Source organism: Plectropomus leopardus, chromosome 20 (assembly GCF_008729295.1).
Source record: "Plectropomus leopardus isolate mb chromosome 20, YSFRI_Pleo_2.0, whole genome shotgun sequence".
NCBI classification, from domain to species: domain Eukaryota; kingdom Metazoa; phylum Chordata; class Actinopteri; order Perciformes; family Serranidae; genus Plectropomus; species Plectropomus leopardus.
Window position 1 is genome coordinate 10,462,111 of NC_056482.1, and position 21,938 is coordinate 10,484,048.

General features: G+C 39.8%; 1 protein-coding gene across 5 annotated transcripts in view; it reads right to left on the minus strand.

Annotated features, from left to right (window-relative positions):
* The window catches only part of ctif (CBP80/20-dependent translation initiation factor), a 59,664-nt gene that overhangs the window by 27,442 nt on the left and 10,284 nt on the right, over positions 1-21,938 (minus strand). For all 5 annotated transcript variants that reach the window (XM_042508949.1, XM_042508951.1, XM_042508950.1 and 2 more), the window contains 6 exons: positions 18,767-19,001; positions 18,364-18,435; positions 14,793-14,915; positions 13,697-13,770; positions 11,808-11,912; positions 11,522-11,600 (listed from right to left, as the gene is read on the minus strand). In XM_042508949.1, the coding sequence (XP_042364883.1) occupies positions 11,522-11,600; positions 11,808-11,912; positions 13,697-13,770; positions 14,793-14,915; positions 18,364-18,435; positions 18,767-18,943 (630 nt within the window). In that variant the 5' untranslated portion in view covers positions 18,944-19,001. The remainder of the gene's footprint in view (positions 1-11,521; positions 11,601-11,807; positions 11,913-13,696; positions 13,771-14,792; positions 14,916-18,363; positions 18,436-18,766; positions 19,002-21,938) is intronic.

Here is a 21,938-nt window from a genome sequence, read left to right on the forward strand (position 1 = left end):
TTATTTTAGATTTTGGTGTAAAAAAAAAAAAAAAAAAAATGGCTCTCTGGATTTTTCAAATCTACAGCCAAAAAAACAAAAGCACATTTTACAGTACATTAGAGGGAAGCTGTGGACCCACAACTGTGTGCACAGTTTATAATGCATCTGACAGAGGCGGAGGAAGGAGGAAGCGAGAGATGTGGAGCTGTCTCTGTGGTTGAAAGGGAGAGCGCTGTGTGTGTGTGTGTGAATATGCTATCTGCAGGTAGCAGCCAGCGCGGGGTAGATCAAAGAGAGGCGTGTGCTGTCCTGGTCCCCAGCCAGGAGACCCCTCACCTCGCGGCAGGCAGCGAGAGCCTTGTGGACGTGACAAGGACGGGGAGGGGGGGCTGGCTATGTAAGCGGGAGAGAGAATGAGAGCAGATAGAGATAGAGATGTTGTCCGTGGTTTTGTTTGTATTTCTAGAAGTAAAGACTATAAAGTTTATCAAGAGACAGATAAAGGTGTATTTTAAGTACTTCCTTAAAGTGAGTGGGTATCGAGTTGAAAGTAAATGAGAGTAGTGATCCAGAAGGTGGGGATGGCAGGAGAATCTCTCTTCACCTCCATTCGTCCTAAGTGGAATTTTGACTAAAATAGTGCTGCATTCAAAAAAGGCTCGGGCCGAATTGTTGTGAATGAGTTGCTACAGCTACAGAAAATATAAAATGCTATCGAGCAGCTCCAGTTAAAGTAGCAGATCCATGAGCATACATCTGACAGGATTTTCTAAAGCTAGAAAGTTGCTACAGCCACAGTCCCTTAATCCTCCATCTCTCAATCACAAGGTAAACACTAGAATTACCCCGTTAAACACTACAAAGTAATCTACCATCAATGCATGTTTGCACGTATTTGATTGGCCATCGCCGAGCAGGATCGTGGAGGAATCCAGAAGAAAGACCAGAGGAGATTAATGAGTAGATGAAAGACATGGATGTGGATGGGTTTTGATGAGAAAAAAAAGAGAGACAGTTTTGACAATGTGATTCATTTAAAGTCTGAAGGAAAGAACAAAATGTAAATGCAGGAGGAAAATGACTGGAACTATTTAAACAGAACTGAGAGAAGAATACAATGCGAAAGGACACACAGGGAAAGAAAAAGAAAAAAAATAAGCAAATGTCCGGTGTCATCTGCCACACATACAGTCTTATTCTATAGGAAACTGTACGGCTAACCGAAATCTATGCTACAGCGTGGCTATTTTAGTTGAACATGCTGTTTTAGACATGGACTACAACAGCAAATGCATCTGAATATCTTGTCGACAAAAAATGATCATCTCTGCAGAGGAGGAACAAGACAAGGTGTACCACAATAGTGCGTTTGTCTTGATATGTATTTTTGTGTCCGGTTGCCAACATGTGGAACAATAAGTTATTGTAGAGCACAAGCATCAACATCAAAATTCAGCTGTCACTACTTGTACCAACAGACCACAGCTCACCTATCAACCAAAAAACAATCTGGTTTACTGTCAAGTTAAAATTTTACTACCCTGATTGGGGTGTGTGTTTTCTGTGTGCATTGTATTATGTGCTTGGGTGTGTGCGTCTACCTCGAGAGGAAGCTGACACACCACCTAACATTCCAGGAAAAATTACAGGTCACTGGGAGCAGCTACCTGGGATGCTAACAGAGAGGATGTGTCATTTTTACAACCACCCCACATTGCCACGTAGCTCCACGTAGACACACATCTGAAAATGCAATGCATGATTTAGCTTTTAGAGCTAATTTTACTTCTTACCCATGGTAGTATTTGAAATGGGTTTTTTTCTGCAGGTTTTGCTGGACGGGGTCACTAACCTAGGTCAGATACCATTGTAGATCCATTCATAACAATGACGCTGCTTCAGCGTGAAAGAGGGTATAAGTAACAAGGAAGGAAAGTAAGGAAATGAGAAAAGCGAACGGGGATTGAAGTGTGAAGAATAGAAATGGAGAATAACGATTATAGAACTTTCTCTGCAATAGCATAGAAAGTGAAGTGCACGTCTTCCTGCCCCTTCCAGTGTGTAACAATCCTGGTATGATGCTCATTCAGTCCGACCATTGTTTCTCTCCGATTATTTATGTTGCAAGGGCCCTCGGCCAAAAGCAATAAATTTAAAACTGCCCCAGGGGTGGCATTACTCGGCAGGTTGTTGAGAGCAGAGGAGAGAGAGAAAGAGAGAGAGAGAGAGAGAGAGAGAGAGAGAGAGAGAGAGAGAGAGAGAGAGAGAGAGAGCATTTACAAAAACAAGACAGACAGTAAATACAAGATAGCAAGCACGTAGAATACTGAGAGGGAAACAGAAATACATATAGGCTGAAATTATTTGGACATTTTGCCCACTGAATGAATAACTTAGCATTTATTCGGCCCCAGAATATATATATATATACATATACGTGTGTGTGTATATATACATATACATATGTGTATGTGTGTGTGTGTGTGTGTGTGTGTGTGTGTGTGTATATTTATATATATTTATATATATATATATACATATATTATACTTCCTGAGGCCACATGAAAATTAGCTTAGGCGTTTCTGTTTCTTATATGCTGGTGAGTTGAAGTTTTGTAATGATAATTGAATTCAATTATTATCATTATTATTATCAAATAGTAACTATAACTCCTTTAAAGCTGCAACAAGTGAAACCATATTCAATTTCTCAGGTCATATAGACTATCCTCTAATTTTTTGTATTTGTGAACGATAAGTCTAATAAATTGGCCAATTTTTGGGCTACAAAATATGTTTTTGCTGTTATACTGAGTGCAGGTCAAGACAGATTCTTTGAGTAAATTTTGTCACTGTGTATTGCTTGGATTTCAGTGTGCCAAAGTGGAATAAGCACGGGGGGGTGGGGCATGCAATCATCCAACTTTCACCTTCTCTTACCCTCTCTGTCAGACAGCAGCTTTAACATCAGCGCTGCTGCGCTCAGGCTTTCTGTTATTCTGCTTTTGTCTAGGAAAATCTGTTAAATCTCTCTGGCCATAATGTCTAAATCTTCCTCGGCAAATATGGAAGCAAGTGCCTCTCTGTTCACACTGAATCCATGAAATATGCATTTCTGTTACTTGATGTGAACAAACCACGTAGGTTATCAGCTATGTGCTTGAGATCATACATAAAACCACCCTAAAAATGGGTGAGTACTTGTCTTTTTACTTTTGTATATTCTAAATAGAAAACACATTGTTAATATTGTGATATTTACTGGAAATGACATACAGTGTAGACAACAGCAAGTAGACTGTATTACGAGAAACTTTTTGAAACTTAATTGATTAACGCATATGTTTCAGGCTGGGCTGGTGCAGGCCTTGAAAGAACATGACCTGTGCATTACCGATTCCATGAGAACTAAGCAACAGGAGGTGCTACACTATTCGATATTGGCGCTTACAGACTGCTGCAGTGATCCTGGATGTGACTAGCTCTCTTATGTCAGAAATCAAGTTCACATTAAGGTTTTAGAATTGTTTTTCTGTAAAATCCCTGTGGTAAAAGATTTGCTTCATGTTCCATGATCCCTACTTTGGGCCTTTCATGTATCTTACTCTGCAGCTAATGCCTGCCAACCGTGCCAAAAGAAGAGATTTAAAGCTGCCGCAGTCAGGTACGGTGGGTGATCGGTGATAAGAGGAAAAGATGTGAGGTCCTGACATGCGTGTCTCATTTAATAAGTGATCTGAGGCCGGGGCCACAGCCGAGCACAGACAGATAGACAGGCACATCAAAGAACTCGGGGGTCTAGCTGCAGGAGGAGATGGAGCCATTGTGGGATCAAAGTGTCAGAGAAAAAGAGGGAAAAACCTGTAGTACCCTATAGAAATATAATCATGCGACAACCACTGCTGCAGCAGCAGGTTTCATGTGTTTACAGCTCTGTAAAAAAAAAAAAAAAAAAAAAAAACTTCAATCATGTGTGCTCTCTATGTTACCTCCACCTCATCTTCTCTGCGGGATCAGATGCTTTGTGTGCGCGGACAGGTTTGCATTCAATCTGTGAGGGCTATTTAATGACCCCTATTCTTGTGAGGACATTTCTGGTGCTGCGTACTGTGACACAAGCTGATTTTACTGTTATATTATCACCATAAATTGACACCTTGGGCAGCACTTAACCTATCATGAACACATACTAGGGACAGAGGATGAATTTAATTATGGCACAGGCTGGAGGTTACCTTGTTTCTTGGGATTTAGCACAGCAGTAATGCCAAGTACATAAATCAGTTCAAAAAGGGGAGGAGGAAGAAAAAAAAGGGGCATGATATTAAGTTAACTTCCTTTTTGGCCTTGCAATTTCCCATCATCAACTGTTTTACAATGCACATGTCATTATTATGCACTTGTAATAGAATACATTTGATTATTTTGTTCGTGTGTGCGTATTTACTGTCGTTTCATGTGATTAATTTAACAGATCAAGCACTATTATTGAATACCTCCGTGGAATTCATTACGGATTTCCAAAGGCATCCTGCTTTCATGTATGTTCTCAAGTCTCCAGTGTTTCTCCCATGATTGAGGCCAGGAGAACAGAGTACAGTGGTGATTAAGCCAGTATGTGTGCGGTTAATAGAGTGTAGGAGCCAAGCAGCAGTAGGACCGGGAACAATAGCAGGAAGAGACCACAGGGAGGGGGCTGCCGGTCACCGTGACCCCCTGGATATTGTTCTGCTGCCCACCAGCATTTGAAGGATGGAGGGGAGGAGTGAAGGATGACATGAGGAGAGGAGGGGATGGTGGTGATGGGGGGTGGGGGGGGTGGAGCGCAATGATGGTGGTCAGAAGAGAATAGGAAAAAGGAAACAGCAAATAGGAAGAAGCAAAGGGAGACGAGGTAAAAGATGATAGAAGAGACGTGCGGAAGAAGTGTTTGAGGTGAGCACAAACATACGGGAACAATAAATGTGTGTGAGTAAATACTGTGAGAGGAATGCAGGTGTCAGACAAGCTGACAGCTGACAGACAGACAGACCGCCCAAAAAGCCCACCCCGCCCCCCCGATGTCCCTTCTCAACTGGAGTCCTGCTCTGCGGCACGTACACTTCCAGACGAAGGGGCCAACCAGTCTGTGATATCTCAGCTCCAGACTCCGGCTTTGTTCCCTTGTTGGACCGCTTTGTTCACCGACCGCAGACCGGATGTCTCCAAAATGACTAGCCGCTTTTTCCCTCTCTGCTTGGTCTAACCCCAACCTCCTCTTCCTCCTCTGGTGCCATCCATTCTTAAAGATATTTTGAATTTTGTCACTAACAGCATGGAGGAAAAACATGCCTTTGTCGTTAATCATTTTGAAAAAAGAAAAAAAGAAGTATAATTGTGTATTGGCTATGAATGACATTACCGAGAAAACTGGTTTATTATGGCCATGATTTAAATGAATAGTTTTGAATGAAACGTTTTGGAAAAAAACACTTTTTTGCTTTTGTGCTGAGAGTTAAAGCTGTAGTTGGTCACTTAAATGAAAATAATGTATCATATTTGCTGAAACTGTATATACTGAAAGAAATACATGAAACAAAAAAAGCCTTGTCCCTCCTTCTCTCCTAACGCCTCTGATGACATTCACCAGAATCTACTGTGGTTACAACAACCAATCAGAGCCGAGGAGTCTCTCAGGCAGCTGTCAGTTATGTCAATCACTGTTTGTACGCAGTCAAACTGTCAAACTCGGCAGCGCTGATCAAACACGACTCAAGATTCTGTTAATGCATTGGCTACTGCTTTTCTTAAATGTTTTCAGAAACATATTTTAGTCTACTGTTTGTTTAGCTGTAAAATGAGAAAGCTTGTGACCTGGCTGCCATGTTGGCGCTATCTTAGCTTAGAATAAAGACTGGAAGCAGGGAGACACAGCTCGCCTGACTCCATCCCAAACTTAAAATCCCATCTATAAGCTCATCTCAAGCTAATTAATTAGCACATTGTTTCTGTTGTGTAAAAACTGATAATTTAACTTTGGACTGAGCTTGAGTCCAATCTTTATGCAAAGTGAAGTTAGACAGCTGCTGGTTGAAGCTTCATATTACATGTAGTGCATATAGCACTACATGTAAATAGCACAGATATAGTGCTATCAATATTTTTGTCTAAATCTCTAAATGTCCTCAAATATCAAACCATTTTTAAAAAACCTATGCTGAAAATAACATTGTTATTCAGCTTTAACCAAATTGAGGCTACAACTTGGACTCCTGGTAACACTGAGCTGACATGATCTTGGCAGCCGATAAATTACCTCTCGGGAAAGAACATCAGGTCACAACACTCATACCAAGCGTACAGAAACAGAAGCGCCCACTTTTTTTCAGAGGAGAAAACTCCCACCGGTGAGAGGATTCTGATCAAATGCAAAATTCTATCACAATGTGTCCAGGGGATGTGTGTGCATCACCTTTAACACGTACTCACACAAACACACTGTGGATGTGTGGATAAGCAGACATTTGCTGACATTATTCCAGGTACAGTGAGTGTTGAGAACACCCACATGTACACACGCATACACGAGTTGTGGCTGTCACAACAACGAGGATCACGCTGACAGGATCGTGTTGATGATTCCAAATAGTATGCGAGTGAGATCGAGTGTCCATGCTGCTGGACAGTTTGTGTCATGAGGGAGGGAAAGGTGAAGCGAGAGGATATGAAAACATCTGCAGTCTCAAGGGGAAAACATCATTCACATTTGCCAGTTTAATTCTGTACTTCTGGCAAGCTGGAAAATTCTCGGCCTATTCTTTGCATCATTTTCCAAATAAGAACACAAATTCACTGCTCCCAGCTTCTACAAGCTGAAGGTTTTCTGCTTTTCTCTATATCACTAAAAAAATACATTTAGATTTAGGACTGTTGGTCCTAAATCAACAAATTCATTTGATTATGTCACTTAAGGCTTTAAGAAATCCTGATGGCCATTTTTCATGATTTCATGATGTCTAATGCACTTTACAAATGATCGATTTATTGTGAAAAATCAGCACATTAATCAATGATGACAATATCTTTAGTTGCAGCAGTACTCTATATCCTTAAAAACTATAGCTTGTATTATCACCTGGAGTCTCTCTATAAGATCAATTTTATTTAGTGGCCTTAAATTCTTACTTCACATTTTACTGGGAAAATACTTAACTTCAAAACACAGGACAGTAGATAGTTAGGCAGAAATCTGTGTATTATTGTGTAAGGCTGCACAATTAACCCAAATATTTCCAAAATCACAATGGCCAAGTTCAAATCGCAGGCGCTGCAGTTTTTTTGATTCAGGTAAAAACACAGAATCATGACACACTGCGGTGCTACAGAGATGCCCTGGCCTACAAATCATATTCAAGCCATAAGGGGATGTGCTTGTTTGGTATAGACCCCAGCAGAAATTACATCATCATCTTTTTTGTGTTCGCAAAAATGCAGAAATTAACATTCCTACTAAAATCATGACGCATATCTTAATTGCAATATCCCTAAAATAATCACAATGTCTTTTTTTTGGTATATCCTGCAGCCCTATTGTTGAGTATAATACATTTTTGTTGTTATAATTTAATGTCTGTAACACTGTGTGCTCTTTTAGATAATGTAGATTAAAATAATACTTCAATTCTTGATGGTGGCCATCAATGAACGGTATTTTTTTTTGTGAAGATGGTGTCTGGGACACATTTCACATTCAATTAGCAAAGAAATCAGATGAGTACTTTTATCTGTAGACTCTGACATCAAGTAATAAAACTTTTAAAACTTTAAAACTTTTAACACTATTTACAATGGTGTTTAAATTAAAACTTTTTTTTTAAATTTCTGACGTATAAATATATTTTTAATGATTTGTTTTCACTTTATCCTTGCTCTAATAAGGTTTTATTAGTTGCACATCTTTATTCACATTTTATTACTATATCTGTGTTTCAATAATTTGTTTGGTGCAAACAAAAATATAGTTGTTATTTATATTTAATAAAATGAATGAACTGTGCACTCTTGCTTTTTCTGGCTGGTGTTAATCGGAATCCGTGCGATACGTGTCATGAATCCACAGATAAATGCTCGCGCTCTGACCCCTGAATGCCTCCGTCATTACGTGATGCTGGACGTAAATGTATTGTATGTGCAGGTTAACATTCCAGAGAGGCCAGAAGAGGTGCAGCAGACTTTAAGGGCTACAGGAGGAAGCTAATTCTCCCTCTCACACGCACACACACACACACACACACACACACACACAAACGAGATGTTTTCCACATCCCAGGGCTATTTGTAAGTCTATTCTGGCTCCTGGAAAGGGGAGGTGAATGTTGGCAGGAAGTGTGGAACGTAGACGGGGACTTTGGATGATGTAGCCCTGCAGTACAGTAGCCGGAGGTGGTGACTGGGGAAAAGAGACGTGTTGTTGTTGTTGCCTGGATGATTATTTTTATAATCAACAAATTTATCTGCTTAGAAACAATAAGTAAACATCAAAAGTGCACAAGTAAAGCTTTGATGATGAGCCAATAGTGGAAGAAGTACTCAGATCCTTTAATTTAAGTACCAAGACAACAATGTAAACAACAATGCTGGATTAACAGCAAAATCTTCTCACTGATGTAACTGCCGATTTATCAATGTATACAGAGGACTCTACTGGTGTTGTTTTTAACTACTTTATATACAGTTAGATAGTTTAGTCCAGTAGTCACAAAACCTGAGGGGTCTTGAGATGTTTTATGTGGTAGAAAAGGAGAAGAACAATTAGTTATTTAACCTCTTTAGGCCTCAAAATCATACGTTAATTACTTTTATTTATTTAATTTAAAAGGGGAATGTCTCTTTGGTGTAATTAATAACATTTCTCAGGGTGCTAAGGGTTCACAATGTGTGATATTTAATAGTTTATCACATTTTCTAATGTGAAATCTTAATAACTGTCTGTTATATGTAGTGGAGTAAAAGGTAAAATATTTCCACCTGAAATGTAGCAGAGCAGAAGTATAAAGCAGCATCAAATGGAGATACAAATGGAAAAAAAACAGCTTAAGTACGAGTGCCTCAAATTTGTACTTGAGTAAATTACTTATCTGCCATGAGCTAACAAGTGAGACATGACAGCCAGTCATGTGTTTTAATAGCAAGATGTAAAAATCCCCCGCCACATAATACTGTTTTAGTTACAGTCAGGAGAATGGATGTGTTCATGTAACAAAACTGAAAGTGGCAGCAGAAAGGAGAGGTACACAGCCAGCACACTCAGCATCAATTAAAAGCAGCAAACCGCAGTACAAACATTTTACAGCAAAAACTAGCTCTCACACACGCCCAGACATATCAGAAATTCCATGGCATATTCTATATTGGTGTGAAGTGTGATGTGCATGTGATCTGAGTCATTTACCAAATAGAGACCCGATCCAATACTAATGTTTTCCTATATGACGCAGCCGTACAGCGCACATATAATAAAAATGCTTTATAAATTTGATGCTTAAGACATTTGACACGACACAAAAAAAGATCTCTTGATTGCAAACCACTCCGGTTCAGTTCAGCTGAAGTTAACAATGATTGTGGCTTCAGTGTTTTATGTTACAGTGTGGTCTCTCTAAACTACTGGCCCTGAAAGTGGAAAATGGAAACTTAAGTGCCCTCACAGTTGTCTTGGGTGCTATCCCAAACCAAGGAGGGGGATTGTCGGTGGATGGCCTCATTAGAGCAAGAAAATAAAACCCCAAAAAACAAGGACTTTACTGGCCTGGCATCACTGCTGTATGACTCCGCCTGGCAGAGCTTTGGGATAAACTTTAAAGATGCCAGGGCATGATACCCAGCACAGACAGAGAGTGAAAGAGAGGTTGTGTGATGATGGCTGAAGTCAGAAACAGTTTTGGAATGTGAGGGAGAGAAAATGTGGCAATTGCTCCCCAGCTCTGTGTCTCTGACCTTGCTGTGTCCCGGTGCCCACACATATCCGATCCCATCACACCAGACGAACGCAGTTGACCCCATCTTTCTTTTGGCCCTAACTGAATGAGCGGAAACGGCAATCTTGGCTCGGGGGCAATACAATGAGGAAGCCATCTTTGTAGCGCAACTAGAACCCATCTTGGCTGAAACACTATGAGAGGCGAAACGCAGCTCGACTGCAGGAGCCAAGAGGGGAAGGAAAGAGGAAGACACTGTGGCTCAAACACTATGAAGGATGGAAGACATTTTGGCTCAGACTGCAGGGAAGGAAGAGAGGAAGGTGACATCGGAGACCTGGAGTGAACCCTGCCCCCGCTGAGTGACAAATCACCTTGGAAAACACAAAGCCTAATACCCCGCAAAACGCAGCTGCTACATCAGTTCTACACTTTTCAATTTGTTGACGGCAGACATCATATTCTGGAATAACGCTATCTTTTTAAACTGCTTCTTAAAGCTTTTTTTTTCTAAATGTAAGTTGTGAGCTGTTTATGTCTGGTGTTAATCAGAATCCGTGTGCTCTTAATTTAGAATAAAACTTGGAAATTGTTGTTGTAATTAGGCTGTAGAATATAAAATGTATGTACAAAGAGGCCATGGAGAAGCAGAGCAGCGGTTTGCAACTTCAAATCCTTCAGCCAGTCTCCTGAAGTGTGCATTAATCAAATGAAGTGGATTTTTTTCTTAAGTGATGTAATTTTGGTACAAAATTCGTCCTTTTGTTTTACTATCTGACAGATGAAGCTCAGCACACAAACACTGTCTCGGGAAACAAAAATGGAGGAATTATGTCTCCTCGTTCAGAGTAAATATGTTAAGTACTGTTAAGTAACTGTAACTGTTAAATATTAATTTAAGATACATTTGAAAAAAATGTGTACCTATCCTTTATTTTGTGCTTAAAAGCTGATGAAGAGGTTTCAAACAGCCACGAAACAAACATCAGGTCTCTGTGGACATTAATATCTCATGTGTAAATGTTGTCCAATCATTTCACCACCAGGGGGTAGTGTAACATTTGAAGCCATTTTTACATCGGATACGGCACACTTCAGCATCTGACCAGCTGGTGTCACCAAATGATCATTTATAATCAACCAGTCTCTTTTCTGGCATATATGTTAAACTATACACACTGTTCTTACATGTCTTCCATGTTCTTCAACCAAAAAGAGGTAATAAAACTGATCTTTTGATAATGTTCTTTTTTTGTTCAATGATGTTGTATACTGTAGTTATTTTAAACCTGACTATGGCACCATTGCTCTGGTGAGCACATCTCTCATTCCTCCTGTACACCAACAGGGGTCACCCTCTAACAACTAATAGATTGTGAGGTTGCAATATTGGTGAGTTTTTTTTCCTGATGTTTGCTGTCACATCAGTGCAGGAGAACTAATTTAAAAAAACAGCATAACATTGTCCATGTAGTACAAAAATATGTATATCAAGACATCTTACATATCAGAGTGAGAAATCTATCAAGCTAGAAGCAAGCATGTAGATTTAAAAGATGAAAAAAAAAAGGCCAGTGACTTACAGAGCGCAGTTGGGGTAGGAACCTCTCTATGTCGTTCATGTCTATGCCGTCATCTTCCTCAAATTTGATTTTGTTCATCCTGAAAGAGAGGAGGCCAGAGTTAATGGATTGCAACCATTATGACAAGCAGACATAAAGAGACTGAATTAGTGACAAGGGACAATCCTAAAAGACATTGGTGAGACAACATGGGATAATCAAAACAATACTACGAAGGAGCGGAGCAGCACTTGCAGAACCAAATGGAGTTGATAAAAATCTGAGATCAAAAGCCATAACAACATACCCCTCTCTGTCAATGTGTGGCAGGTGCTTTGGCGTTCCTCTAAAGTGTTTCCTGTGGAAGTGACTGAAGTCCAGCTTCTCTGGCTGCACGTCCCAGCCTGCACCTCTACAACCAAGACAACGAGATAAATCAAACATCCAGTATTCATGCATGAGCACAAGGAAAGAGTGAGAAGGTGCACAGATGTAGAGGACAGCTTCCAAATTCTAAGTTAACCTCAGTTGAAGAGTCTTACAGATCCCAAATACTTGATTTTAAAACCTAGCTAATGTGCATCATCAGGACTGTGTGCACACTTGTTTATTAACCAAATTTTTTTTTGGCAATAAACTGTATTCATGTACAATCTCAAGATTCATAGAAAGAAGCTGATTGAGAAAATAGGTTTTCAGGGCCTTTATTTATTTTATTTATTTATTTTTTTAAATCAAAATCAACACTGGCATTGCTTTGTTTTTGGTTGTTCTTGCATTAAAAAATCCAACAATAATTTCTGTTTTTATATTTTCTGGCTATGTTAAAGGGGTTCATTTTGGTGATTTTTTTTTTTTTTTTAAAAAAAAAGCATGCCTTTCAAAAATTAAAGAAAAAAATGCCCCCAACTGCCAAAACAAAAATAAAATAAAATCATCAAATTTTTTATTTTTAATAAGAAAACATGCCTTAAACACAGTCATTTAAAGTTTCATTCCTCTCCCCATCAGCCAAAAGGGCTTAAAAAATTATTTGACATGTCTAGTGGGCATACAAAGGGAAGGGAGAGGTGGAACGCAGGAAGAAAATGAGGAAACTTTTGTGATGAACAAATAAGCAACCAAAATGTTGTCACACATTGATACATATTAAAGCTTATTAAAAAATAAATATTTTTAATATTTTTAAACATATCAAAAAATTAATTCACCACTATATGTTACAGGTTTTCCATGACTGTGGGAACCCTGGTTTTAAATGCTTTTTTAGAAAAAGATTATTTCATCTCATGCTGTATAAAACTGTGGACAATTTTCAGCCAAAACACCAATCCTCCAATGAGTGGCCCATCTACCAACTCTTGAAAAACTGCATCTTTAACATTTTCTGCTATGAGACAATAAACTAGAGCAAAGCTTTCAATGTCAACTGCTTTCCACTGTTTCACACAACTTTAAGGGCAGAAATACGTGTTTTTATTCAGTGCTGAATCTACTCTACATTTGGACTCTGTCTGCATAGAGGGAGAGTTGCTTACATCATCCGCTGCTCCTTCACTGTGTGCTCAGATGTGCCAACGTGGCCGGAACTTAGGTAGCTGAAGCTGCCGTGCAGCAGTTACCATGGCAACCAGTCCTCACCCCAGTGAAACTGATTTATGTCTCAGTCATTTCCTTTTTTATTCTCCTCTAAATTTCAGGTCAAGCTCTTGTTTGAAAAATCATTTAGTCACAGAAGCTATGAAAGATTTTCACACTGACCTCACATATATAAGAAAAAAACAAGATTTCAAGTGTTGAGATCTGAAGTGTTAAAATGGCATTTAAGTATAGATGTATTTGCCTTTAATGTGTATATTTATTCTTTGAATACCTACAACAAGCCAGCAGTGATCAGTCTTGAAAATGTTACCTCAGAAAAACTGTCTTGGGCTAAGTAAGAGACGACTAATTCAAGATTTAGAAAACAGCAGACCTCAAATGAACAAATAGTGCTGTAGATAAGACAAGCACGGACAGGTTAAGAGGAAGGGAGAAAGCGACTGAAAAAAAATACAAGGACAGTTTCAGAGCAAGAGAGCAAAGACTCAGCCTGTGTCTAAATCTAAATCATATGACCCTCTACAAACTATGGCTGGAATTCAGACCCAGAAGACTGTACAACATATTAGGTCTGTGAAACAGTGAGGCACCTACCCGTGTGAGTCCATCGTGTTGGCAGCCCATATGTCTGTCCCCAAGATGTCAAAGGAACCGTCTCTGTTCCCGTTCTGTCCCGACAGCACACAAGGAAAATATTAGCATGATGACAAAAGACTTCTCATCAAACAACCACATACAAGGCTTACTGGTAGGCAGATTTCCTTTTTAATATTTTTTGGGAAAGAAGTGAATCGTTTTCCACATACTGCAATAAATGGCACTGTGGGTTTATAATATTATAATATTATGTTATACTACAGTGTAATTATTGTGTTGATTTAAGAGGTATCCCACCAACTTATTAGTACTGCACTTCCATTAAGTTGGGGAGGAGAAAAACAGAAAACAAACACTCGCAGTTTGTAACACTGTTGAAACTTGATGCTAAAAGGCCCAATTCTGAGATGATCCTAATGACATCACCATGGCATCATCGGGGTTATTCTGTCAGACTTGAAAAAACCCTTTCAAAGCCAGAGATAATGTTACACAACATTTGTCACGCGCTGAGTAGTTCTCCTCGTGACGAGTAAACACATCATTTGCACAATCAGCGCCCCCTTAACATATGATGATGGTGTAGATATGATTTGTGGTGAGACGTTTGGATGCATGGGACTCCTAAGGGAACAATACGTTGAGTAAGGAAAGAGACTCGGGCCATATGATTTCTGTGACGTGGAAAACAAATCTGATGATAGAAACTGAATCAAATGTAAAACATGGAATATCGTGGCGTTCTATGGTGGACTGCTACGTATTGGTGCCATCATAAGGAACTCTTTCTGGTGACGAAATTTGCTTAATCATAAACACCCAGTTCAGATAAATGAAAATAGAAAACACGGAATTACTTTTTTTTTTTAAAAAAACAGACAGGAAAAAATGTAAAGGGATTTCACAGGGCCCTTATAGACACGCGGCAGATATAGCCACAGTACTGTACTGTTTCTTCAAGGTCTCCTCAAGATATTCGCTTTCGTTACTTTACAAGGCGATCATTTTAAAAATACTGAGGGAATGGGGTGGTAGCAGTAAGAGACATAGAAGACAAACATACACATAAAAACACACATAGGTGTATGTGTACCTTGGAAGGGCCTGTGTACTGGTTGTTTCTGCCTCTGCTGCCGGAGCGTGAGCCGGATCCTGGTCTGGACCCTGAACTGGGCCTAGAACCTGTACTGCCGTTACTGCTGTGTTCCCACTCATCCTGCAGAGTTGAGAGAGGGGGGAAAAAAGAGGACTGAGGTTTCTGTTTTATTTAAAATTTGTGTCATTGTCTGTCACAGTTAATCAGAGTGGGGAACACAGATAAAACTAAAGCTACAACGTAAGATTGTTTTATCTTTATATAATATAATAGATATAATATAGATATAGATATAGATATAAAATAGATATAATATATCTTTATCTAAAACTGGACTAAAGCCCATCTTGCTAAGGGCTTTAAAATTGAAAATTAGGCAGCTGGCTGACACTGGCACATGTACAGAAATGTTGATTAATGTGCACTATCCCGACATTTTGTCACTAGAAGCCTCTGTGCCATTCCTCTAACTTTTACACTTGTTTTATGTGCATATTAGGAGAGTAACAACAACTTGTGTTGTGTTTTATTGCTTAACAAAACAATACGGAGCACATAGAAAAGTGCAGTAGTGTGGTTGTTGAACTGACATAACAGCTCCCATTTCTGTCACCGGGGGCCAGCTGCATAAATAATGTGTACGAACAAAAAAACATGCAAATGCCATGAGATTGCATGCACCTTACGCATTCTTCAGAGCAGTGTACACACCGTTTTAGCTTAGATATAGATATATATAAGTTGAGAGACTGAAAACAATGTTTTAAGATTGTTTGCCAACTTCACTGATTGTTCTTTCATTTTTGTTTTTGCAGCTTACACTGTGTTCTGTAAAATTCCAATCAAAGGCTCATTTATAAAGTTAATTTTAAATTATTTATGAGTAATATAGCATTAATACAAGCATTACTTTTATTTACATTCATCGCCCTGTTAGTGATCGTTTCATTTTATCATGTGGAGCATTTTCTAATTTTAGTTTCTACATGAGCGCTGTGATCCTTCTGACATTTAATAATAATGACCATCGAGATTTCACCGCAATAATGATTTACATAAATGTAATGAATTCGTGGTACGGACGCTGCAAATATCTACAGCCGTTGGTGCTGATAGCTGCTGTGGCACTGTAGAGAGCTTCATAGATGAGACACAGTTGGTGAAATTGCATTTTCTTTACTCATTTTATTTCTCACTGACAGGTCTACTGAGTGGTGCGTGTAAATATACAAACAGATGTTTAAAGGCGTTTCTACATCTATTTGTGCTGAACTGTGGGTGTGGCTTTATGAATTGGACAAAAAGAGCGCGTATGCATATTCTGCCTCAGTTTTAATCGTGAATCTACAGAGTTTTATGCATCTGTTCACTTCTCTTATTACTGAATAGTTTGTGATCGTTGCTAGTTATTTTACTAAATACTGTGTGTTAAGAAATGCCCCAAACACTGTAAAACTTCAGCGATTAAAGAATATGGATAATAAAATAGATAATATTACACCCTTTGAAGCTGAATGTTTAAACAAACTCTCTCATTTTGTTGCATTGAAAATCACTTTGATGTTTTATATATTAATACTGACATTATAATTATAGTCCCTCTCTTTGCCTCCCTCATATTTCAGATCACTCTGCTCTCTCTGACTCTCTCATCCATACTGCTTCACCACTCACTTCCTGGTGAATCATACAAATCAATCTCTAGGGTGCAATAATACTCTTGAATCACTGCAGACTGTAAAGTCAGAGCAGAGAAGCAGAGAAGCACGTACACACGTGTACACACACACACACACACACACACACACACAGACAGATATTTAGCAGACTTACTGGCTAATAATTCATTTAGGATTATTTAATTACTGGCCCAAGCCTCAAAGTATCCCATGTTAGTCATTAAAAGCATACTTTGACTCCAGCAACCACAAGCAAGCAGACGAGCTGTGGACCACTTAAGGCTGGTGTTACAGTCTCTTCTAATCATACACTTGAGCAGCTGACAGAGAGGGAGAGACTGACCCCAAACATACAGATCTGAGAGCACAAGAAACCGACACTTTAATTAATGTGATGCTCCAGTGACCAGAGGGTCCAGATGAGCACAGAAGAAGACAACAACAACATGGAAGTAGCAGTAGAACCAGGAATGCATTTAAGGATAAACACATGTTTACTCAACTCCAATATTCAGAAATGGTGTTTATGTAGATTAGCACCTGTGTCTGGGGTAAAACCAAGCCTACTCTCATTGTTTATTTAAGCTAGCAACATGGGTTTATGAGTCAGACGAATTCATCTTAACTTCAGAGGTTGGACATGTATTTGTATTGTCAAGGTGGTTGCTGAATTAACACAAAGTGGCAGAACAAATGCTATAGTTTGTAATCAATATTCCTGCACCATTGTGACATTATGTTAAAAAAAATGTCATGATATTTTTTGGAGCTTTTTGCCTTTATTCCATTGGACAGATATAGCATAAAAGGGGGCGAGAGAGGGGTCAAAAAGCAGCAAAGGACTGGGGACAGAACTGAACTCGCGGCCCCCGTACATGCCACTGGGCGCCCCGGCATTATGTTAATTTGAAATAGCTTTCATCACACTATGAACACTTAAGATTTGTGACGAATGGCTGAGGACAGGAGATGTAATGTTTGTACACACAGCAGCAAATCCAGCATAGTCTCAATTATGATCTGTTCCGAAACACACAAAAGATTTTTTTTCATCATCTGCATGTCAAACATATGCTCACTAATGAATGTGATGCAGCTTTAAGTTTAAATTAAATCCCTATCAGTCACTTCTGTTATTCTGCTATTGTGCAGACATTGATCTATAATGAAGACCATATAGACTGTATTTGACCTCAGATTGCTTTTTAGGATAGTGTCAGACAGGTTCAGTCTTTCTGTTTATTATGGCCCCTGCAGTGGATGGCATGACACATTTTACCAAAACCCTTTTTTGCCAGCACAGCCCTTTTTTAGAATACTGTATATATGCAATGTATAATTAGACTGCGAGTGATGAGTCAGTTCATCAATTGAAGATACACTATGCAGGATTGTTCAGAAAACATTGTATAGACTCATATAAAAGTAATCCCTCACAATCATGTCTTATAACCCACTAGAGTGTGTGGCAGTGCATTTATCTGCAGAGGCTCTGCCCCCCATCTGTATTTTCCTTTTTCTTCTTTTTTTGCTGTATTCAGGATTTTTATGGGCTCAACCTTTGGGCAGTGATGTATAGTCAATAAAAGCGCAAAGGTGAGGCTGGGGCTTTATAAAAAGGCAGCAACCAGGTGCCAGACTGTGAGCAGCACACATCCAAGAGGAATATCTGAAAATCGAGGACACAGCCCCTAAAAACGCAAATATATCGAGGCAAAACAGGTGCCGGTAGTTAACGTTGCTACAACAGTAGCATGCAGTGTGCTTGCTGCAGTGAAGGGGAGGAGGGGCGTAGTTGAATATTGTGTTTAAAAACAGTAGCCAACAACTCCAGCATCCTGCATCCTATTCCTTTAACGTAAACTGCACACACTAACACACGCACTTACTGGTTTGATTGAGCCTCTACCCCGGGAAGACGTCCAGCTGCCGTCTTTCTTGTTGTTACAGTCATCTGTCCACTGGAGGAGAGAAAGGGGGAAGAAGGTGCTGTTATTACTTATTAAGAGGGGTTTGTTTACATGTATGAATAAAAATTAACACAATGTAAAGTAAAGTACACAGTAAGTTTAACACTCCACATTTGTCTGGGTTTACGCACATCACACATATACATCACAACAATAAAGGCAGCTGCTCTGATGCAGGCTGTAACCTGTCAGCATGTTTAAAAGACAGAGACCAGAGACACCACCAAACATAACCGCTGCTGCTAACACATATGGGACCACTGAGAGCGTTTCATACAAGGTACAAAGTAGATTTTATCCATAGAAATAATGAGGCTCTGACCTGTGGCACCTTGCCACCATTGTCCAAGTCCAAGTCCCCATCTGCCTTGTCCCCCAGAAGCCCTTGCACTTGGTACTCCAGCACGTAGCTGTCGATGAAGCGCTCCAGCTCCTCTATCTCCTGTGAGCGCGTGCTCCCAGCTTCAGACGACGCAGACGCCACCGAAGAGTTCTCCATGACAACCGGTGCTGTGATGGGTGGAAGGGGAGGAGGGGGAGGGAAGGAGGAAAGTGACCTGTGCAGGGAGGAAGAGAGAGAAAGGAGTCAGGCTAAATTTCAACATGACAAGGAGCTTCCATGTTAGCACATTCATAGCCTGTGACTAGAAGACAGTGTTTATATTGACACCTCCATGATATGACCGTCAATAACCTGTTGAGTACAGTACCACTAGAACTGAAACAACTGGTTGATCGCTCATTTCTCAATTCACCGGCAACTATTTTAAAAATTGGTTAAAAATTTTAATTCAAAAATACCATTCTCCAGTTCAAGCTTCGGAAATGTGATGACTTTATACTTTTGCTTGTAATATATGACTTTTAACTGAATGTCTTTGGGTTTCAGACTCTTGAACAAATAATTTGAAAACATCTCATTGGCCCGTGGAAAATAATAACAGGAATATTTTTTCACAATATTTTTGAGACAAATAGATCCAATAATGGCAATTATCAACAGTTATACCAGCAATAACAGGCATTTCTCTCACCTTGGTCACTTCCAAACACTCAAAGAAGTCACATAACCTCACTTCTGTCAAACATACTCTGTATCCACTGCTTGCCTCCAAAGTCACTAAAAGCAACACTGCCCCTGCAGCCAACTCCCTCTGGTGTCACCACTCATGCACCTCTCCATGTCCATTCCCCTCTTTGTTTTTCCACCTCTTCCCTGCCGTCTCTCTCTCTCTCTCTCCTGTCAGTGTTTGTGTTTGATCACCTGATCGGTGGCCAACAGGCAAGCGGCTTCCTGCCTGGCTGTCTATTGCTACTAAGCTCCTTTACATCATGGCTTGATCACCAGCCATGCAAAGAGGATTTATGGCCCTGGAGCACGCAGAATGGTATCTGCTGAGCCCTGGGGACTCGCTGGGAGCCCTGTGCATTTGCAGCCAACAAGGCAGCCACACAAAGTTTAAACCCTTTGTTTTGGTTTTTAGCTGCAGAGCTATCTGGTGCCATGGTAGAGAAGAGTGTGATATCTTCAATGTCTGTGTCATCTAAACACACCTATTGCTGCACTGTTAAGTCTTTTATTAAACAACAACCTAGAGTAAAGACTGAGAACTATTTCAACAGAACAAAAACAGATAATTCTATTTTTAAGATTCACTCCTTTACGAGAACCAATGACCGTAGAAAGCATATTTACAACTCCTGAGTTAGTACTGACAAGTATTAAGAGGGGGGTAATGCCCCATTGGAAGATCAAATCTCAGGGTCAGTTACAGGACAGCACCCCTGTTGAGCAAGAGACCTGATCATGAACCCGTCTCCGCTCAAGGACAGTGAGTCTCCCTATTCATCACTACCCCACTGCTTTACTTTATACACACCGCTAATCTCTGCACGCCATGAAGCAGGGTCAACATGACCTAATCCGACCCTCTGTAGTGTCATTGTTATAATCCATACATGTCAATAGTATAATCAATACACCCATTGACAGCAGGGCTTTGATTAGCATGATGATTTGCAGCTTAAAGGCTACAGCTGCCTTGAGGATTTTTTTTTCCCTCAGGACAACAAACACAACATGTCATCACCATCACTGGCTACTTTATAAGCATTTGCACATAGTGTACATGTATGATCACACACATAAACATAACAGTTTGCACAAGCTTCGTCTTCGTGTTAAAGTTTAGATAGATATGCCAGACTTTGAAATACATACACACACACATTTAAAATGCATTTCAGTGTTCGTGATGATTTGAGAGCATAAGGCAACTTCAAATTGAACTACTGTCCCAGTTTTGTGTCCTATTCCTGTCACCCCAAAATCAGACCATTTATGTCACAACACCAACACGTGCTCGGCTCAAAAACAGACTCTCACCCAGTCATTTAGGTCAGGCCAATCTCCAGTTCGTCCAGCCTGATTATTACACTGAATTTAATTATTTATTTATCTGACTTCCTGAGGTGTTGATTCACCTGTGCGCTTATTTCCGAGGCTGCATTCAGTGGTGGAGTTATACTATTTTGCATTATTTATATTTTGTACACCCCAATTCACTTAAGTGAGGTTGTTGGAGCATCGTCAAGACTCTTCATGGCCTTGATTTCTCATCTCAGTTCATACTTCTCAACTATAGCAGAGCTTCATTGATTACAACACAGTTTAAATGAATGGAGAAGCATTCAGTGATAGTAGTCTGGAAGTTTACAACACAAGGTTTGATGCATATTGGTAGTGGTTGGAGCTCAGTCAGACATCCTACACTTGTCCTTGACATGTAGTATAGAATTACTGCCTCAGGGCAAGCTGCTGCCAACAGCTATTGATCCGTCCATTAATATAACTCTCATCTAGTTCTCTGTCTTTTTGACTTGGTATCTATCTTTTCTATTTATTCTAGCATCTGCCCTGTTCCAGTTCATTTGCTCATGGTGCAAGTAGGAGTAGCAAATCAAAAGGCCTGTGCATGCATACAGTCACCCCAAATAACATCATCATCAATATCCAAAGTAAACACCGTGTCCGTGTCTTTATCATAGATCTGACGCAAAGTCCTCTCGATCCTGTTGTTTCATAACACATCACTCCAAATCTGCATTTAAATAAGTGGTTGTGACATTTGCTTTGCTACAAGCGATGGGTTTTAATCTTTCAGCTTAACAATGATAACAATCAGTGTTCGACCGGTGGAGAACATTTCGCCTTGTTTACATTATAACATCATAATGTTCTAAGGTGATACAAATATGCGCATGTGAGACCACAATCATCCCTTTAGGGTGTAAGGGAGAGGCAGAGGTTGTGGATTTCATCCGACCAATACAGGAAAAGGCTACTGTATTAGTAGCACATGACTAAAACAAACATAAAGGAAGCAGGCGTGTGGCTCCTCTGATCTTTGACTAAACACAGAAACTGACTCTGCAAGATCAGCAGCTCAAATAGCATCGCAAGGCATCTCACATTTACCAAACACAAGTTTTGT